Source organism: Tympanuchus pallidicinctus, unplaced genomic scaffold (assembly GCF_026119805.1).
Source record: "Tympanuchus pallidicinctus isolate F22 unplaced genomic scaffold, pur_lepc_1.0 scaffold12, whole genome shotgun sequence".
NCBI lineage: Eukaryota > Metazoa > Chordata > Aves > Galliformes > Phasianidae > Tympanuchus > Tympanuchus pallidicinctus.
This window is the reverse complement of record NW_026294637.1, coordinates 289,426-308,696: the sequence shown is the minus strand read 5'-3', so window position 1 is coordinate 308,696 and position 19,271 is coordinate 289,426. Positions and strand designations below refer to the sequence as shown.

The window sequence follows — 19,271 nt, the reverse complement described above, 5'->3', positions numbered from 1 at the left end:
TCTTCACAGAGCCTGGAGGGGGCAGAGAGAGGGCTGGGTGCTTCCCCCTCCCCTCTTGTCACTCTGGGGTCTCTGACAGACAGGAGCCCTCCTTTGTAAGCACCATCAAGCACTACTGCCGCTGTTACAAAAAGAATACATTTAATAAATACGTTCATTCTGCCTTATCTTCAGCAGCAGCCCCTCGCTGGGCTGCAATGGGCAGCAGCACCGCTCCAGCACTGAGCTCAAGGACGGGGGCTGAGCTCCTCCTGGCACCTCCCAGGCTCAGTTCCAGCTTGCAGGGCTGGGGCCGTGCAGGGCAGGGGGGAGCCCCACGTCCCTCCCTGCTGCAGGACGCAGACATACGTGCTCCAGGGCCCGCACACCACCTCCTGCGCCCGCAGCCCCTCAGCCCAGAGCTGCTCCACACGCCGTGGCTGGTCACAGCTGGCACGGGCCCCGTGCCCGAGCTGCCCGTATTTACCTGCGGGCAGAGCAGTGCAGACTGGGGGCTGAGGGATTCGCCCCTGAGACAGCACCCCGAAATGAGCAGTAAAGGAGACCAAAGCCTTACCCCAGCCCCAGGTGTACAGGTCTCCGCCTCCTGCAATCAGGACGGTGCCATCAGCCCCCAGCCGGGGCGGCAGGACCCCCCCACCCCCGCACTCACGTGTGACCGCAGCCGTGTGCCGTGAGCCGCAGCTCACTGCAGCCACCACCGGCTCCAGCGGGAGGTCCAGCAGGGCCGGGAAGGCCTGGATGGAGATGAAGGCAGGGCCTGGCGGCTCCTCAGGCAGCGGCGGCTCTTCGGGCCCTGCGCACAGCACTGCTCAGCCCCACAGATGAGCCCAGCGCTGCCGCCGCCCCCCGGCGTCCTCACCTGCGCCCACGTCCTCATCCTCTGCCTGTTCTTCCGCCACCGCCCGGGAGGGCAGCCCCAGTTGGCCCGACTCGTTCCAGCCCCACACGTACAGGTCTCCGCCATCTGCACAGGACGCGTCCCGCTCAGGGCATGGTGCGAGCTGCCACCCCGTGCCCCCGGGCAGCGCCGAGCCCCTCACCACTGATACAGGCCGAGTGCCACCCGCCGGCTGCCACCGCCCTCACGGGCAGACCGCCCAGAGCCTCCACCAGCCGCGGCTGCTGCTCGGATTCCAGGCTGCCGTGGCCGAGCTGCCCATGCCTGCAGGGAGACACGGACAGACAGAAGGGCGCAGGCACACGCCTCCCCCACCACCCCTCGCCTGCTGCCCCTCTGCAGCTGTGTGCAGCTCAGCCCTAAGGGGCTGACAGTGCAGTAGCTATGTGCAACCCAGTGATGCACGACACAACGGTGAAGCAAGCCCTGAGTTTACACATCACACTGCTGCTGTCTGAGCTTCCTTCAGAGCAGCCGCCCCTTCAGCCCCTGGGCACCGACCTGGAGGGGGGCATTCCCTGCTGGGCCGGGTTTGGGCTCAGCTGGAGGCAGCGCTGGCCAGCAGGCAGCTGAAGGCAGCAGTGCTAAGCACAGCGCCGGGTCCTGGCTGCAGTCGCACTGAGCACACGGCGTACAGCAAAGCAGCAGAGGCTGTGATTGTCACAACTGCTGCTGAAGCAGAAAGGGCTTTACTAAACCAAGAAGCCCATTTGGAGAGAAAGGTTGGTGTTACAATCAGAAACACCAGTGAGGTGGAAGGGCAATACGGGAGTGTGGTAGCAAAGGGACCAATGGAATGGCGTTACGAAGAAAAAGGAAAGTGCTCACCCATTCCTGTTCCTGAAGGTCTGGGCTCATGAGGAGAACTCCACCAGGGATGGATCTCCAAGCAGACATCCTTCCCCAGTGGCATCAGCCCTTAAATGAGCTCTAAGAGAGGCGCAGTCAGGCTGCACCCCTTCCTGCCCCGCAGTTAACTGCCTTCACTGTGCTCCCAGGGCTGACCGGTCCTTTCCCCAGGTGATCATTGGTGGATCAGGCCGTGACTCAACAGTTACCACACAGGTTGGGGAAAAGAGAGCGACCAGATTTGGGTGAGGGCTGCTGAGGGCAGTGCTGTCAGCCCCACATGGCTGCAGCTGCCCAGGCCCAGCACGGCTCTGTGCCCAGAGCTCAGGCGCCTCACCGCCCTCTGAAATACACAAACCAGGGGCAGAAACCTTTCCTTTAATGGAAAGGAAACAGCAGTGTTAACATCCATAAATGCAAGCAGCACTGAGCTAACGCTGTCTGCTATGACAACCGCTGCCTATGACAACAGCCACCAAACTGCACTGCACCGACCCCGAGTGCTGCAGGAGGAGCCGGTCCTGCTGGCACCGCGCTGCTGAATGCCGAGAATCGCCCCCATGGCCTTGTCTCGTGGAAGCGGCACAGAGATCAACAACCCAACCTTCCCATAGCGCTGCTGGGCACAGCAGCGGCACCTCGAGCCCAGCGCGGGCAGCGCCCCCCCCTCGACCCAGAGCCACGCCGGGCCCCAGCGGGGCACTCAGCGTCCGCAGGGCGCAACGAAGAACCGACACCGAAGTTACTCATTGCAGTCAGTGTTTATGTGTAGCAGCAGCACGAGGAACAGCGGGAGCTCGGGTTGCTAACGGGTGCGCTTACCGCTCAGCCGGCTCCCTAAGCAGGTGATCGCTTCGTTACCTGATAGCGCCGAATAACCCGCGGCCGCCACGGAGCCCCGAACCCACGCGGCCGCACGGCTCCGCCGCGCCTCCGCCCCGCACCCCCCGCAGCCCCGCTCACCTGCCGCCTCCCCAGCCGTACACCTCCCCGGCCGCTCCCAGCCCCACGACGTGTTCGTGTCCCAGCGCCAACGCGCGGAGCGGCAGCGCTCCGGGCAGCGCCGTGTAGAAGGGCGGCCGCGGGGCCACGAAGCCGTCCGGCAGCAGCGGCAGCGCGGGGCGCGATCCCGGCGGCAGCGCTCGGCTCCACGCGGGTTCTCCCCGCAGCTCTCCCCGCAGCACCGCGGCGCGGGGCCACGCCTCGACCGCCGCCCCCCTCAGCAGCACCGCGTGCGTCTCCGACGGCAGCGCCGCCTCGCAGTCCTCGGGCAGCCGCCGCCGCCGCCCCGCGCTGAGCACCTCCAGCCCGGAGCCTGCGGGAGCGGCGGGGTCAGCGGCCCGGGAGGGTCCGAACCCCGTGGGGAACCGAGCACCGAGGGGAGTCGGAGGACGGCACCGCACAGGAGACTCGGGGCCGGGGGGGGCTCACCCGTCTCCAGCACCGCGTAGCTCCACGCGGGCCACACGCGGCGGATGCCGTCGCCGCTCGGCTCCAGGCGGTGCCGCCCTGGCCCCGCATCCCCCGCCGCCTCCTCGGCGCTGAGGCCGAACAAGAACCAGGAGCGGCGCTGAGCCGCCATGGCGGAGGGGAAGAACACGGAGGGCGGCGGAAGGGAGCAGGCGGGGCCGGAGGGACGGGAGGCGGAGCCGTCGTTAAAGAGCAGCTTTAGTGCGTCGTGCGGCGCCGGAAGGCCGGCAAGGCACAGGCGGTGGCGGAGGCGCGGCCCCAGCGTTGCGGTGTGCCGCCCCCCCGCAGGCGGACCCGAGCAGCGCGGTGAGCCCGAGTGGGGCAGCATCACTGCTGGCGCGGGTTGGGCTGGATGAGGCCGTACGACACAGCCCGCTCCAGGCTCTCCTGGGCCGCCTGCGCCACTCGGGGTTTGTCCTTGTCCTTGGCCAGCACCGACAGGATCTCCAGCATCTCGCTGGCGATGAGCTGCTCGGCCACCTCCCGCGCCGCCGCCATCATGTTCATCACCACCACGGCCCCGCGGTGCTGCAGCTCGGCGCTGGGGCTCAGCAGCAGCGCCTGCAGGATCTCCAGCCAGTGCACCGTCTGCGGGCACGGCGTGACGCGCTCAGAGAGCGGCACCCTCCCACCCCGAGCCGCAGGGCAGAGGGCGCCCCCGCGGGCAGCCCGGGACACGGGGACGCACGCAGGCAGCCCCCACACTCACCACCCGCGGGATCCTCTTGCAGATGGGGGGGTGCAGCGCTGTCAGCATGGCCAGCGTCCCCGAGGCCGCCCGCCGCAGCTTCTCGTCCTCCTCCCCGCTGTACAGAACCATCAGCTTCAGGCGGTCGCTGCCCTCGTCCAGGAACAGCTCCTGCACCTGCAGGCGAGGGGGGGCTCACAGTGCGGCGCCGCACAGTGGCGGCTGCGCGCCCTCGGCCCAGACGACCCTCACCTCCTTGCTCATGGCCATGTTGCACATGCACTCGGTAGCAGCCAGGCGGATCAGCTCGTGCTCCTCAAACATGTATCCCTCGATCATGGGCACAGCCCTCTCCTTCAGGATCTTCTGCCTGTGGCAAGGCAGCAATGAGGGCCTCGCGCCCTGCGCTGGCCCCCTGCCCTCTCCCCCCAGCCGGAACAGCCCAGCCCCTGCCCCACGCCCATACCGCAGCCGCTCGCTGATGCCAGCCAGGTTGGTCAGTGCCATCAGCCCCTCAAAGTTCTCCAGGCCTGAGCGCTGGAGGTGCAGCAGGCTGACCAGGGGCCGGACCACCTCGTAGATCTGTGGAAGACAGCAGCACAGGGCTCAAACTCTTCCCCTGGCAGAGCAGGGGCTGAGCACAGTGGAAAGGCAGAGGAGCTCACACACCCAGGCCTAGAAGGTTAGGCCGCTACGGAGACCACTGCGCCTCCTCAGCCCAACGCCTCCCCAGGCAGACAGGTGCCTGTCTGCAGCAGCAGCAGCAAGGCTCCATCACAGCCCCTTCTGCTGCCCTGCAATACTCCGACCGTCCCTCGGGCAGGTCCATTCCCCAGCCCACAGCCGTGACACCGACCCGCTCTCCAGGGAACGCCATCTCAGGGTTGGAGGTGATGGTGATCTTTGCCAGGGCCTGAGCTGCCTTGGTCTGCCCCACTTCAGTGCCCTCCAGGGACAGCGGGATGAGAGCCTGCAGATGAAGATGCATCAGCCAGGTCACAGCAGCCTCAGCTGCTCCCAGGCTCACGTGTGAGTTCCAGACCTCCCATAGAGCAGGCCAGGGGCACTGTAGCACCCGTCAGCTCACCTTTCCTCCTCCCTGTGCGACCACACCGCCTCGGTCCTCTGCCTCTGCCACCAGGGCCAAGAACACCCTGCAGACAGGGCAGCAGTAGTTGGAACTGAGGACTTGCACCAGCACCACCCAGTAACTGACACTGAGCCCAAGCACTACTGGATGCCCACATACCCCCTTCTGCTCCCAGAAGCCTGGGTTCATCAGAAGCACCAAGCCTGCAGGCAGGGCACACTCAAGGCAGCTCCCACCATGCTCTGCCCCGTACCTGGAGATCAGCTCCCGACAGGAGTTGGTCAGTGCTGGGTTCTCACTCTTCACCACACAGGCCAGAGCAGACACCACACCAGCCGTCAGCAGCTTCCGCACGCGTCGCTTCACAAAGTCTGGCTTGTCCTGTCCCAGAGGCAGGACCACCACTCACTTTGGAGCTGGCACACAACTTGCTGCTACCTGACCATGCTGCCATCTCCCCAGAGGCCTCAAGGCGGTACCTTCAGACACCTCTGTCCCACCCACACATTTTCCCGTGGGGCTGTGGGTCCCCACAGCTCCTGAGATCAGCCACCAGCCATGCCCCCTCACCTTGGGGTGCTGCTCTGGAATGTGCTGCTTGGCATACTTGGCCAGCTCCAGCATCTGCGGGTCTGGCTCCTCGTGGTCGTAGCTGTTGGTGCAGTTCACCAGCGTGGAAGCAACAGCATAGAGAACGCTCCTATCTTCTGACTGCAAAGGTAACCGAGCACTGACTGCAGCCACGGCAGAGGACATACGTGGGCTTGAGCCCAGTCAGCAGCACCAGGCCCCTCCACACACCCCAGCCACAGCCCCACGACCCTCTCCAGCAGGAGGGGCAGGTGGACACATTCCTCCAGCACCAGTATTCCCCCAACACAGGTCCCCCCACCACAGTGCTCAGCAATCACCTTTGTCAGCTGAAACATGGCCTGCATCGCTGCCTTGTCCTCTACAAACTCCTCCTTGACGTCAGCATCAAATGTGAGGTAAGCCAGGCCCTCCACAGCCCAGCGCCGCGTGCCGGCATCAATGGCCTCATTGCACAGCCACCTGCAAGATGGCCCCCGTCAGCCCACGCTGCAGCGCCCGCCCAGCTCCTGCTCCCATCACAGCCCACAGTTCTCAGCACTCACTTGCGGCACTGCTTGGCTAATTTCATCGTGGAGCCCTCGGCAAACTGCTTCATGCTGAAGTCGGTGCCTCCAGCAGATCCCAGCTTGCACAGCCCCTGTGGCCAGAAGCAGAGCGTCAGAGCAGGGAAGGCCGCGATGTCCCAGACGGAGCTGTAAGAGCCCCCGGCCAGTAGAGATGGCAGCAAAGCCCAGCCCTGCCCAGCAGCTCGGTGCAGCCGCTCCTCCCACCCCGCTGCGCTCACCACCAGCGCACGGATGCGGATGCTGTCCCTCTCGCTGTGCTTGTAGATCTCCTTGAGCAGGCTGACCCCGTTGGCAGTGATGAAGGAGGCCCGCTTGGCCTTGTCAGCGGCGTGGATCAGAGCCTCCACTGCTACCAGCTGGTGGGCCTCGCGGACGGAGGCGCAGAGGGACAGAATGCTGTCCATGATCCCCTCCAGCTCCAGCACTCTGTTCCCAGCTTCTGAGGGGCCCTGCAGCAGGCACGACACTGTCTGGATGGCCCGCAGCTTCCCAGCCAGCTCCTGCCCCTCGAACCAGCTCCTGCAGTGGAAGAACATTCAGAAGGACGAGGCTGATCCCAAATGCTGCCTCCAGCCCCTCACAGCCCTGCCCTGACAGACCCCAAGCTCTGCAGGTCGCAGGTGGTCTGCATTCCACTTTCACCAGTAAAAGCAAGAAGTCCAGAAATAGGAGTGCTGTCACTTACAGTGGAGACAGAAACAGCAGCAAAAAGCTCCTGACCGAGAAGGACTCGGTCCTACGCATCCCCAGGGAACCCCAGGCTCACCTCACGTAGTCCTCACACAGGTGGTGGAAGTTCTCCCTCTCGGCATCGCATTTCAGGTCATCATAAAGCTTACTCAGAAGGACCGAGGCACTCATCCTGCTGTTCTCTGTCACAGGCAGGCTGCCCGGAGCCCCACACACAGTGCTTCCCACCTCCAGGATCTTCTTCAGGCCTAGGAGCACCTAGAGCTCAGGTGCCTGATGAGGTACAAAGAACCAAAGCCCACAGCACCCCAAGGCAGAGGGGTGCGCTGCCCCAGTGAGGTGCAGCCTGTTTCACTCACCCTGGTCGATCACCCAGAGGCTCATGCTGTTGTTGATATCCTTTGGTGACTTCCTGGGCACCACCTTGATGAGCAAGTTAAGGGCATTGTCACGGCCGTGAGCAGAGGCCCCTTCCAGAGATAGCAGCTCCAGGAGGTCCTTGATCAACACTTTCTGTTCCTTGGAGGAATCTTCCAGGAGAGACAGTGCCAGCAGTCAGTGCCCTGCACACAGGCCTCACCCCATCACAGTAAGGCTGGCAAGCCACGCTGTCGGGACAAGGGGCTCCTGACCCCCATCTCAAGGTCACATTAATCCAGGACCCATGGAAGGGAGCTGCAGCAATGTAAGCAGCAGGACAAAGCTCCCTCGGTCCTCCGTGCACCACATCAGTCAGCTGGGGCAGCAGGCACTCACCCAGCACCACTGCATCCTCCTTGCCACGGAAGTCCTTCTGCATCCCCTCCTTCAGAGAATCGAACATCACATGCAGGAGGTTGCAGGCAGCCAAGGAAACCTGCTCGTGCTCCACACCCAGCACTGCTGAAAGACGCGAGGACCCCAGCTCTGTCAAGATGGCCATGGACTGTAGGTGGAAGCAGAGGCGTTTTCAGGAGACTGAGGAAACTGGCACTCCCCAGCACCTTATCAACTCTGACAGCTCAAGCCTGGCAACTAACAAATCAAAGCTCCACTGTCAGGCTGTGGCCTGACACAGACAGCAATGTTCCCTGGCCTGACAAACTTCACGGCCTTCCCAGTGTGGACACCCCCTGCCCCAGGATTCCTCACACAGGAGAGCTGGGCTCTGGTGTAACCTACCCGGGAGCGGTGCCCAGAGCACAGCCCCACCAGGGTGCGCAGGGCCGCCAGCATCAAGTCAGCCTTGGCTGTGTCAAGCAGCTGCGTCAGGAGCCGCACTCCGTCACTCTGGAATATTTTCTCTGCTCCAGCCTCTTCTCGTGCCAGTACAATCAGGTTCTGCGCAGCCTGCAAAAGGAGAGGTGCATTTGGGTCACCAGCCCACCAGAACAGAGCTCCCTGCACACAGGGAACTCACCAGCAGGGAGCCCACAGGGCAGCCAAAGCAGCCACAAGCACCCAATCACCACTCCCAGTCTCCAAGGATGGTATTCTGCTGGCAGGAAGCCCAACCTCCAGAGGACAGAAAAGTTCAGCCAGCAGCGCTGACCTGAGAGTACAGTTCTTTCCACCCAAGCCACCTTGTGTGTCCTGGAGTTCAGACCTTTTGCTTCCTGTCCACATCCTTTTCTTGGGGATCCAGCAAAATCTGAAACATCTGTTCCACCTTCGAGTCCGTACAGGACATGGTCTTCATCTGAGGCACAGTGGGAAGCGCAGCTCAGCCCTCGCTGCTCCCTTGAACCTACTGCACCCAGAGGGCACACAGCAGCCCCCGCACCACCCACTCCTCACCTTCTCATGCATGCTGCTCCCCAGGGCGCGCAGGGCCTCCTGGAAGGCTTTGTTCTTGGGCTCCAGGCTCACACACCTCTGCAGGTCGCTGACAGCCTGGTCCAAACGGCCCAACTTCTGCAGTGCCTGACTCCGACGGAACAGCGCCTTCACATCCCGGCCATCGGCTTCAATGGCTGCAGAGGAGTGAGGGAGCCGTCGCAGAGGCCCCGCACTGCTCCAGCCTGCCCCAGAGAGCAGCGTGTGGAAGGTGGACCCCTGCCACACCTGACAGTACCTTTAGATGCATCTGCCTCTGCCTTGGCATAATCCTCCTGCAAAGAAAGTCGGTGAGAAGGAAATATCAGCACGCTGCCACGGTGGCTGCACTCACCCCCACCCGCTTTGCCCACTGCTTCGGAAAGAAGGAGCAAGGAAACAGCCGCGGAGTTTAGGGATGGAAACAATGCCACGGAGCACTGGAAAGCAGCACAGCAGCATGCCTGCCCCTCCCACAGCATGGCCCACGCGGGGTCCCCAATGCTCCCTGTCGCCTCAACACTTCTTGAGCCCCTACCCGAGCCCCTGCAGCTCACCGCACTCTGTCCCACAAACCCGACAGGAAACCAGAGATCCGGGGCCACCCGAGGAGCAACCCAGGGCACCCACAACCCCTGACACAAACAGCAGCTCAGTGGGGCAGAACATCAGCCACCAGTGGGGCCGGGAGAAAAGAGGCGCAGAGGGAAGATGGCCCGTCCCGGGGCCCGCCGGGCAGCGCTGCACAGAGCCGAGCCCGTCCCGCCCCGTCCCGCCGGGCAGCTCCCCGCTCTGCCGCTCTCACCAGTTTCAGGTAACACGCGGCGCGGTTGCGGTGCAGCACGGCGCGCTCCGGCTCGGCCTGGCAGAGGCTCAGCGCCCGCGTGTAGGCGGCGAGGGCCGCGCCGTGATCCCCGGCCTGGAACAGCGCGTTGCCGCGCTCCCGGAGCTGCCCCGCCGTCACCTGCCAACGGCACCGGACGGCATAGAGCAGAGTCCGAGAGCCGCATGGAGCCCGACGAGGCCCCCCGCTGGCCCCGTTCTCCCGGCCGCCCCATTCCCCCCCCCGGCCCGGCGCTCCCTCACCGCCTCCTCCATCTCGCCGCTCTCGCCGCTTTCGCCACGCCCGACGTCACCGTCCGTCGCCGGGGGAACCCGGACGGCGACTCCACGTCACGTGACGGAGGGCGTCGGCGGTGTGGCGACGCAGGGCCTACAGCGCCCCCCTGCGGCCCGGCGGTGCGCTCGCCGGCCACGTGCGGCCTCGTGAGAGCGCCCCCCCCTTGACCCCACGCGCGACCCGCCGTGACCCCGCGCGCCTCCTTGCCCCCCCCCGAGATGCCCACGTGTGCCCCCACCCCGCTGCCCCCCCCCGGCTCCTTTATCCCCTAATTCCCCCCTCACTCCCCGTGCCCCTTTTCTGCCCTCCCCCACCCCACACTGGGCACCGGGACCCTAGGCCTCCCCGCCGGCAGCGCGCGGTGCCGCGGCTGCGGGGCTGGGGGAGCGGCAGGGCAGGCAGCGGGCACGGGGCAGGCGGCGGCCGAGGGCGCAGCGCTGGGTGCGGTAGAAGTGGGCGAGGTCGAGGGCCACGAGGAGCAGCACGAGCAGCCCGTAGAGCCCCACGAAGGGCAGCGCCAGGGGGTGCCTGCGGGGCGGGGACGATCAGCACCGGGCACTCCTCGGCGCCACCGCCCCGCAGCGCCCCGCAGCCCCGCTCACCGCAGCAGGCCGGGCGCGGGCAGCCCGCTGATGTTGAGCCCGGTGAGCGCTTCCACGCGCAGCCGTGAGCAGCAGCCCTTGAGGGCGTGGGGGCCGGGCTGGCAGCAGTAGCGGTGCGTGGCCGGGTCCGTCAGGCGCGGGCAGTAGAAGCCGGGGTGGTAGCGGCCGTCAGGGCCCGCATAGCCCTCACACAGGTGCAGCTTCTGTAAAGAGGCTGCGGTGGCAGCAGCGGGGCCGGGGGCGTAGCGCCTGTGTGAGCTAATGCAGGCGGGAGCAGCCCTGGCCCAGCTCCGGTTCCCCCAGTTCTTCCCACCCCACGTGCTGCCCAGGACCAGCTTCTGCACGACCAGCACCCCCGGTGCAGACCATCGTCCCCCGGCCCCGACCGGCACGGCTCCGCCCGGGGACACGGGGAACACCCAGGGGATGCAGCCCAGGAGCAGCGTGGGGGATGCGTGGCTCCTGCCCCCACCTCACGAGGCGGGCAAGAGGCCATACCTGTGCCAAGGACGCCAGGAGCTGCAGCGAGGAGCAGGAGCCCACCCAGCATCTTCCCCGCCATACTGGGGTGAGGCAGCTGAGGCAGAAACCGCAGCCCTTCCTGCGCCCGCCTCCAGCGCGGCCCGTCAGGAGCCTCGCAACCATTAGAGCCTGCACTTAGTGCCCTGCTCCACAGGGACGGTGGGCAGGAGGCGGGAGCATCGCTAATGAGCTTCTTAGGGCTGTGCAAGGGGCCACGGGCACCATGCCCACCCTGCAGCGGGACGCAGCCCTGACCGTGCCAGTCAGGCACTTGGCCCTGCTGGGCTCATGGCTGAGGGCTGTGGGCTGGGCAGCGGTGCAGGGTGGTGGGCACGCTGTGTCACAGCCTCAGGCAGCAGGGCAGCCTACCCCTGGGTCCCCCCCAAAGCCGTGCCACTAGCTGGGCGGTGACAGAGCCGCTGCTGGGTGCCTGTGGATGGGCAGGACCAGCCTCCTGGCATCGCCCCAGCTGCACCCCATGGCCAGAGCCCTAAGCTCTGTGCCCAATAGCCCCTCCTCCTATGGCTCTGCACCCCGTGCAGGTCATGTGCTGAGTGGTGTGGTGCAAAACGAGGAGCTCAGCCAGCACCAGCTCCTTGCCCGGCCTTCCCTGAGGGCACCACAGCCCTCCCCAGCAGCACCCCAGCAATAATAATCAGCCCCAGAGGGGGCACAGCGTGCAGCATCCACAGCAACGGGACACAGTGCAGCTTATTGCAGCCTCGGAGGCCCCACGGAACAGATGGGTTTGGCAGCGCCACCAGTATGCAGGAGCAAAGTCTGCCTCATCCCCACAGAGCACCGCTCCCATTCACCAGCCCCACTGGTGTGAGAAGCACAGACCAGACGCAGGCCATGGCTCTTGGAAACAGACTCGTATTTCCTACAAGCTCCAGGTGAGCTCAGGTTCCAGTCCACAGTGCCTGCCTGGCCCCTGGTACCTGCGTGTTGCTGTGCTGTGGTAGCCAGGCTCTAGGTGGGCGCCATCCCAGGCAGTTGTGCAAACACAGCAAGGCAGAGTCCGTCATGCTGACCCACTGTCACCCTTCTCTGCTCCAAGTAGCGCCCAGCCCATGCCCTCTGTGCCCAGAATCCAGAAGCCTGTGCAGCCCTGCCACAGCAGTTCATTGAAATCTATCTGAGGACACAGAACTAATAAATAAGAAGATAGCAGCCTCTGCAGGTCTGGCACCTCCTGCTGAGCACCAATCGCCTGCTGTGGGCCATGTAGCCAGGTCTCTGTGGGCTGTGCTGGCACTGCTGCTCCCACGCCGTGCAGCCACTCTGCTCCCATCCTACTCTGACAGGCACTACCCCAGGCGGATGCGGAAAGTGGCGATTTCCATGGGATTCAGCTGGATGTTGGTGCTGTTGGAGGCTGTGCCCAGCGGGTACATCAGGGTCAGCGATGTGGGCTGCAGGGAGTTCAGCTCCAGCCCCTGGAACAGGCTGCCCAGTGCCAGCTATGGAGAGACAAGTGGGGTGCTGCTGATGAGCAGGACGGGCACCCCCACACCATGCCTACCAGCAGCTGCCCATCCCCTCAGCACCCAGGGCACCATGTTGACCCTGCCAGGCTCTGCCCTTCCTCATTGCGGAATGTACTGCCCATACAAGGCCCCAGACCCCTGCTTTGCATCCTGCAGTTTTGCTTGGGCAAAGGGCAGAGCTGGCCGGGTGCTGCAGCGTGGGACCTCTGAACAGCCAAAGATTCTGGGACGTTGGTGTTAGGGGTCTGAAGGCCTCTCCTGCCCCTATCCTGGCTTGGCTGGAGAACAGCATGCTTGCGGCAAGCACAGCAGAGCGCCCCAGTGCATCTCCTACCTGGCCCTGGCTGGTGGTGCAGTTAAATCCCAGATTCTTGGCCTCCAGACTGCAGTCAAAGCCTTTGCGGTGCAGAATCAGGGCCGCCTCAGCCGAGGGCAGCGAGTCGTCCTGCAGGAGCATGGGAAAGGCACAACACTGGGCAGCAACAGCCCAAGGGTCACCCGTCCTCACGCAGCACAGGGCCACGACTCACCTCTGCCTGCAGCGTCCGCAGGTTGAGGATGTGGAAGTCGCAGGGGAGGGTTGTGGAGAGGGGTGCGAAGGAGCGCAGGGCCGGCAGGGCCGGCTGCTGAGCCACCGGCAGGACCAGGGCCTCGGCATTCAGATGCATGGAGGTGAGGTGGCTCAGCAGCGAGGGGAAGCTGACCGGGCGGCCGTCCTGTGCCTGCAAGAAGCACAGTCAGCACTGGCAGTGCGGCTGCAGCGCCGGGGCCACGGGGCCTCCAGCTCCTTAGAGAACCGGCACCAGGCACCCGGACCCCCCGCCATGCGCAGCCTCTCCCTCCTTGTCACCCAAATGGCCGCAGGCCGTGCAGCCTGATGGTCGGACTACAAACCGCTACGGGCCGGCTAGGCTAGAGGCTAGCAGCTAGTGCACGAGACTGGGAGCAACGGCGAGGCCGGGCCGGCCGTTACCTCGGGGCTGCCGGTCCTGGAGCCAGGGAAGCCCAAGGCTTTAAGCACGGAGGCCAGTTTGGAAAAGAAGCTGGAGCTCTGAACGGGTGAAAGTGTGCAAGGATGGAGAGCAACGAGGTGACAGGACGAGAACACCACAATGAGCAGCGTGATGACAGCATGCCCCCGCAGCAGGACAGCCATCCCACCCCCCCACACACACACCCTGGGCACGGCCGCATACCCTGCAGCCATCCACACACTGGTGCCCATGTGTTCCACACCACCACAGGCTCTGAGTGACACTGCCTGACCCCCACACCCTGCCCAGGCACCTTGCTGGCGCTGCTGCGGCGCTCCAGGAGGAGGCGGAAACGGTTGCAGGTCCGCTTGTTGTCTTTCAGCCCTTGGCCCAGGCCTCGGTTGTCATCCTGCATGAGGCGCCGGTCCAGGATCACCTCCAGCTGGCCTGCAAAGAGCCCACGCCCCGGCTGAGCACCGGCCGGCCGCCCTGCACGGCCCCGACAGCCCCACAGCCCTGCCTCACCACTGCCCAGGCTGGAGACCCCCAGGGCCTGGGCTGTGTGCAGCGTCAGGCGGCTCTGCGTGTCCTGGATGTAGGCCATGGCAGGCATGGGGTAGAAGTTGGCCTGCAGTGGCAGCTTCTGCTGGTACCTGCGGGGCTGGATCTGCCGAGGGATGGGGTCAGGGGGCTCAGCAGCAGGGCACCGTCCCTGTGGGCAACTCCATCCCTCCCCAGCCTGCTGGCACACCTGGAAGCCGTTGAGGTCCGTGAAGAAGGTGTCGTCGCTCTCGATGTTGGTGCTGAAGCGCATGGCCAGCTCCTTGTTGACATGGTCACGGATGTCCACCAGGCATGACACGTCCAGGGACAGCCCCTCCACCCCTGCGGGCAGCAGTGAGGGTGGGCCCTGTGGGCAGAATCACCCCACGCCCCGGACCTCCCTTTCACAGCCTCACATCATCTCACCTGGCACATTGTAGAGTCGCACCACGGTCTGGACATGCTGGTAGTAGCTGGAGACCTCAGAGAAGAGCGGACCTTCCGTCACTCGCACAATGGGGGGGTCCTTGGGGGTGTAGGGCTGTGGGGAAGGAGGGCTGCGCTGAGTCTGCTGCTCCAGGACTGTCTCATGGCCGTGGGCACGACTGCCAGCCACACTCCCCAGAGAGCCCTGTACCTTGGCCTCGCCATCAGGCAGGAAGAGATAGGCTCCGCTTTTGTCCTTGGAAGTCCGGGTGCCGTAGATGAAGAACTCAGTGCTCACCCGCTGCTCCCGCTCCTCCCCAGCGCAGCGGAGACTCTGCAGGGTGAAGGTGGCACAGCAATGAGCTCCCCTCACATGAGGCAGCGCTGAGGCACCCACCCTCTTTCGATCTTTGGACCTGCACCCACCTGCAGCAGGCCTGAGCTGCCCGAGAAGCAGCTACGCAGGTGCTGACTCTCCAGGCAGAAGTCATCAGGGGCGGCCGGGAAGACCTGCACGGGGACAGCCTCCTGCTGGCGCACAGCCACGTCCCGGCCGTGCAGGTACAGACGCACAGAGGACTGCAGCGTGCTGTGGCCATCAAAGGACTTCTGCAGCTGCAGCACACGCAGCCCCAACGCAGGCAGGCGGGCGAGGATGGAGAGCTGCGGGCAGCAGGAGCCCTGAGCCAGCAGCTCCATGGAGGGCACTCGAGTGCTGCTGCCGGCAGGGCAGGGCCCCGTGGCAACAGTGGGCAGCGGGGCAGCCCCTACCTGATAGGTGTCAGGCACTGCATCGGTGGCAGAGCTCCAGTGTGCAGAGAGCTGGACAGGCAGCGGCTGCCCGTTCTCAGACAGCACACGCACGTGTGGAGAGTTCACCAGCAGAGGCACCAGGCTCAGGCGTTCCTGCTCCAGTGGGTTGAACACCACCAGGAATCTGTGGGGTGGAGTTGCACAGAATGGCCACACTCAGCTCATGGCATTCTGTGTGCCCCACGCTCTGCAGCACCCAGCGGTGCCATATGCCCATAAACCCCAAACACAAGACCCAGCTTCAGGCAGCAAGACGCAGCCCTACCGTGGTGAGGCATCCAGCTTGACAACCGTTCTTTCTGGGAGCGAGTCCTGATTGAGTCGCGTGTCATCCTGAGGAGAGGTGTGAGTCACAGCCAGGGGGTCCCTGTGAGCCCAGCCTGGCTCAGGGATGTGACACTTCCCCAGAGCCCCCAGCCCACATCAGGCAGGCAGTGCAGCTCACCGCACTGAGGAAAAGCGTGGCGGGGTCATAGCGGTACGTGTCCTTGTCCCCCAGCACCAGGTAATGTGCAGCATTGATGATTACACGCTTCAGGTTGGTGAGGGAATGCAGCAGCCTGGGGCACAGTACTGTGCAGTGAGCCACAACCCACGGGCCCCCATTCCCATTCCCATACCCACTCCCATTCCCATTCCCATTCCCACTCCCATTCCCCTACCCAGCCCCACGTGCACTGGCCCCTGCCCAAGACAGACCCTGGGGCCGTGCCCTGCCACCCGCACGCACCGCACTCCATAGTCAACCACCACGGCCTCCTTGGCGGTGCCGGTGATGGCGTCGTGGTGCTGGAAGAGCCCCAGGTTGCGGCGGGCGCTGCTCAGTAGGCTGTAGTCGGACAGCGGATAGCGGCTGTCGGCGCCGGCGCGGCGCGCGTGGGCCAATGCCAGGCTGAACAGGAGCTCTGCCCCCCTGCGCAGAGACAGTGTCATCCCCAGCCCTGCCCTGGTACCGGCCCCCCCGGCCCCCTCTGCCCCCTCACCGGAGGTGTGCCTCCAGCACGCGGTCCAGACTCTTGTAGAAGGGCCGGGAGGTGTAGTAGCCCGTCCAGTAGTGGTCCTCCCGGTCCGCGTAGGAGAAGAAATCCCCGCTCAGCACGGGGAACCCAGGCGGCCTCATCCCCGGCACGATGCCCGCCTTCTTGTACAGCGCATCGAAGTAGTCGGACAGCGTCCCAAACTGCGCCTGCGGGACGGCACACAGCTCTGAGCGTGATGCAGAGCTGCGGGAGCTCCTCCTGCTGCCCACCCCCACCTGCATTCCCCACCACGCTGCTCCCCAGCTCTGCCCCATGGGCTGCCCGGCCCTCCTGCACCTGCCTGCACGTGGAGCTGGGGCTGGGCGTTGAGGAAGTCAAAGATGCGCTGGTAGTTGAGGAACTGGGCGTCCCACTCCTGCGGTTTGTCGTAGCGGAAATCGTCTCCCAGGGGCACCAGCAGCACTTTGCTGCGGTACAGCTTGGACTTCTTGCGGTACTGGTCCAGCAGGAGCTGAGCTCTGCCGTGGGGTCAGGGCATGAGGCCGGCCGCCGGCCGGAGGTGCGGCTCGGTGCTGCTCAGCCCTGCACTCACAGCACTCACCGCTCCGCCACGTTGGCCTCGGTGATGGCGCGGGGCGGCACCTTCCAGGGACAGTTGATGCGGCCGCCTGGGAGGCGCTTAAAGTCAAACTGGCAGCAGATTTTGGGGTCCGGCCCGCAGGTGTGGGGCACGTCGTAGCTGTAGAACGGCATCATGTGGCAGAAGATGTCAGTGCTGGAGTCCGGGTCTGCAGGACCAAGGGCAGACAAGCATCAGCAATGGCTCTCCCTCTGCTGTCTCCTAGCAGAGGGCCCAGAACACACGGAGCGTGTGGGGGCACAGCGATGTGGCACACAAGATCTGCCAATGGCTCATTCAGGTGTCACCGTGGGGCCATTCCACAGAGCAAAACCACTGAGTAGCAGAGCCCCTGCCGCCCTGCACTCCACTCCCCAGCCACGTGTGACAGCGGTCAGCAGCTTTTCCCAGCTGCCACCACTCCTGCAGGTCCCCCCACCACGGCCACTTCCCCAGCAGCCCCTCACCCCATGTCTGTCTCCACATGAACTCCAGGTTCTGGCTGGCAGCAAAGTGCTTCTTGATGGCGTAGTGCACACGCTGGATGACCATGCCTGTCAGGTTGGAGCGCTTCAACAGGTAGGGCATGGTGGAGCTGTACCCAAAGGGGTCGACAGCCCAGCCCGAGCGCGGTGTCACACCTAGAGAACAGGGACCATCAGCACCCCTCATGGACAGCCCCCCCCAGCACCCCACTCCTCCTGCCCTGCGTCCTGCTCAGCTCTCACCAATGTTCTTCTCCAGCCACTGGTGCCCCTCGATTAGCTGGTCAATCATGGCAAAGTAGTGGGAATTCGCCTCGTCAGGCATCACCCAGCCACCCGTCACCATCTCCAGCTGCCCATTTCCCACCAGCCTGCAAAGGACACCCGGGGACACGGTCAGCACTGCAGTGAGCCGCAGCAGAGCCCTCCTCAGGGCACGGACAGGGAGTGTGGGCCCTACCTCCGCACTGCAGCCCGCTTCTGAGCACTGATGTTATCCCACCACTTGGAGAAGAAGGAGATCTCAGACCAGATGAAGCGTCGGCGTGGGTCCTCCTGCATCTTCAGCACCATGCTGTTGAGGATGTGCTGCGTCTGGTCATAGTAGTACTTGTCAAAGGTCTTGATCCAGCCTGCCAGCACAAGGGGGTGGTCACAGGGGCCTACCGGGCACGGCAGGAGCTGGATGGCTCCTCCCCTCCACCTGCTTTCACCCCACTTCTCACCAGGGTCATTGTGGGAGTGCGGCACCACGAACACCTGCAGGGGCTCAGCGTCCCACTCACTGGGCTCGTAGGTGATGTCGAAGCCCTGCTTCCAAACACCGCCGTCCTGGTTGTCGAAGGGCAGCAGGGAGTAAACGGCCAGCATCTGCCGGGGAGAGAGCTCAGGATAGACCGCAGCCCCCAGCAGCGCGCAGCCGCCGGGCTGCCCTCTCCCCGCACGGAGCGCTGCGGAGCCCCCCCCCGGCCCTCACCTGCAGGTCGGGGCTCTCGCCTTTGGCCCCCAGTGCAAACTGGCAGTCCTGCGGGGAGACGGCGAGGAAGCTGGGGCGGCTCTCGGGGGGCAGCGTCCAGGAGCCGTTGTCGCGACGGGGCGGCGCGGGCTGCCCGTCGGCGTGTGCCGTCAGCTCCAGCACCGAGTCCTTGATGTGGCTGATGATCTCGTGGTTCTCCTCCAGCAGCTGCTCCAGCTGCTCGATGCGGTTCTGCAGCACCGAGATCTGGCTCTGGGGACGCGGGCGCCGCGGTCAGCGCGGTGTTCTGCCCCGGAGCTCCCGGCCCGCACGATCCCCGCAGCGGCGGGGCCCCGACCCGCACGATCCCCGCCCGCCCCGCAGCCGCTCACCCGGGGGAAGTTCCCCCCGCTCTGGTGGCGCGCGGGGTCGTGCTGCACGCGGTCCAGCATCAGGTAGAGGGAGAAGACGGCCACGCAGAAGATGGCAGCCCCACACACCGTCACCTGCTTCTTCAGCTTCATCCCGCAGCGCCGCGGGACGCACCTGGTGCGGGCGGAGGGCGCAGGGGCAGCCCCGGCTCCGGACGCGTCCGCCTCGCCGTACCCGCGGCCCCGCCCGCCGGGACCCCCGGTGCCGCCTCCCCCTCCCCCACCCGTGCCCTTTGCGTCCCGCTCAGTCCGATCCGGGGTATTTATAGCGGCTGACGCCGCGCCGAAGGCAGAACGCGGCCCCCGTTCAGGGCCGGCCCTCAGCCGCGGCGGGGCGGGGAGCGGGGGACCCAGGGGCTGCGCCGGGGGAGCCGGGCGGTCGGGGGGGCCGGGGCCGGGGCCGTGCGGCCCGCAGCAGGGCCGGAGCCGGGAGAGGGGGCGGGCGGAGCGGGAGTCCCGCAGCCCCGGCGCAGGGACCGAACGGAAGGGCGGGGGGCGGCCCGTGGGGGGCCGGGCCGGGCCGGAGCCGTGCGGCGCGGTTCCCCCCCTCCGCCCCGCGCTTACCCTGCGCGGCTCCGAGGCCCGGCCCCGTCCTCACATCGCGCCCGGCCTCCGCCGGCTGCCGCGGCCGCGATGGGCCAAACCCCGCCCGCCGCTCCGCCCACCCGC

General features: G+C 65.5%; 4 protein-coding genes across 4 annotated transcripts; all 4 read right to left on the bottom strand.

The window, feature by feature from the left end:
* Nucleotides 1-122: 122 nt before the first annotated feature.
* On the bottom strand, nt 123-3,548 carry RCCD1 (RCC1 domain containing 1). The gene is made up of 7 exons (XM_052672673.1): nt 3,182-3,548; nt 2,714-3,065; nt 1,044-1,165; nt 863-967; nt 653-796; nt 557-586; nt 123-466 (listed from the first exon to the last, which is right to left on the bottom strand). The coding sequence occupies exons 1-7, from the start codon at nt 3,546-3,548 to the stop codon at nt 228-230; spliced, it is 1,359 nt and encodes a 452-aa protein (XP_052528633.1). The 3' UTR covers nt 123-227.
* On the bottom strand, nt 3,548-9,840 carry UNC45A (unc-45 myosin chaperone A). Its single transcript, XM_052672658.1, has 20 exons — nt 9,729-9,840; nt 9,448-9,606; nt 8,902-8,938; nt 8,625-8,800; nt 8,434-8,526; nt 8,010-8,177; nt 7,605-7,773; nt 7,208-7,378; nt 6,925-7,096; nt 6,377-6,677; nt 6,135-6,229; nt 5,910-6,051; nt 5,569-5,709; nt 5,252-5,379; nt 4,996-5,062; nt 4,765-4,878; nt 4,375-4,490; nt 4,161-4,278; nt 3,930-4,085; nt 3,548-3,808 (listed from the first exon to the last, which is right to left on the bottom strand). The coding sequence occupies exons 1-20, from the start codon at nt 9,738-9,740 to the stop codon at nt 3,548-3,550; spliced, it is 2,796 nt and encodes a 931-aa protein (XP_052528618.1). The 5' UTR covers nt 9,741-9,840.
* Nucleotides 9,841-10,097: 257 nt separating this feature from the next.
* Nucleotides 10,098-10,926, bottom strand: LOC128075518 (protein shisa-like-1). Its single transcript, XM_052672342.1, has 3 exons — nt 10,863-10,926; nt 10,365-10,578; nt 10,098-10,290 (listed from the first exon to the last, which is right to left on the bottom strand). Exons 1-3 carry the CDS (start codon nt 10,924-10,926, stop codon nt 10,098-10,100), a joined length of 471 nt encoding a protein of 156 aa, XP_052528302.1.
* An 820-nt stretch (nt 10,927-11,746) lies between these two features.
* On the bottom strand, nt 11,747-19,181 carry MAN2A2 (mannosidase alpha class 2A member 2). Its single transcript, XM_052672185.1, has 23 exons — nt 19,167-19,181; nt 18,564-18,717; nt 18,193-18,444; nt 17,942-18,086; nt 17,677-17,848; nt 17,460-17,587; nt 17,199-17,372; nt 16,714-16,900; nt 16,453-16,630; nt 16,116-16,318; nt 15,863-16,045; nt 15,578-15,692; nt 15,398-15,465; nt 15,091-15,256; nt 14,746-14,982; nt 14,531-14,653; nt 14,320-14,434; nt 14,102-14,235; nt 13,876-14,017; nt 13,664-13,797; nt 12,907-13,098; nt 12,711-12,821; nt 11,747-12,349 (listed from the first exon to the last, which is right to left on the bottom strand). Exons 2-23 carry the CDS (start codon nt 18,693-18,695, stop codon nt 12,197-12,199), a joined length of 3,444 nt encoding a protein of 1,147 aa, XP_052528145.1. The 5' UTR covers nt 18,696-18,717; nt 19,167-19,181; the 3' UTR covers nt 11,747-12,196.
* Between the last annotated feature and the right edge of the window lie 90 nt (nt 19,182-19,271).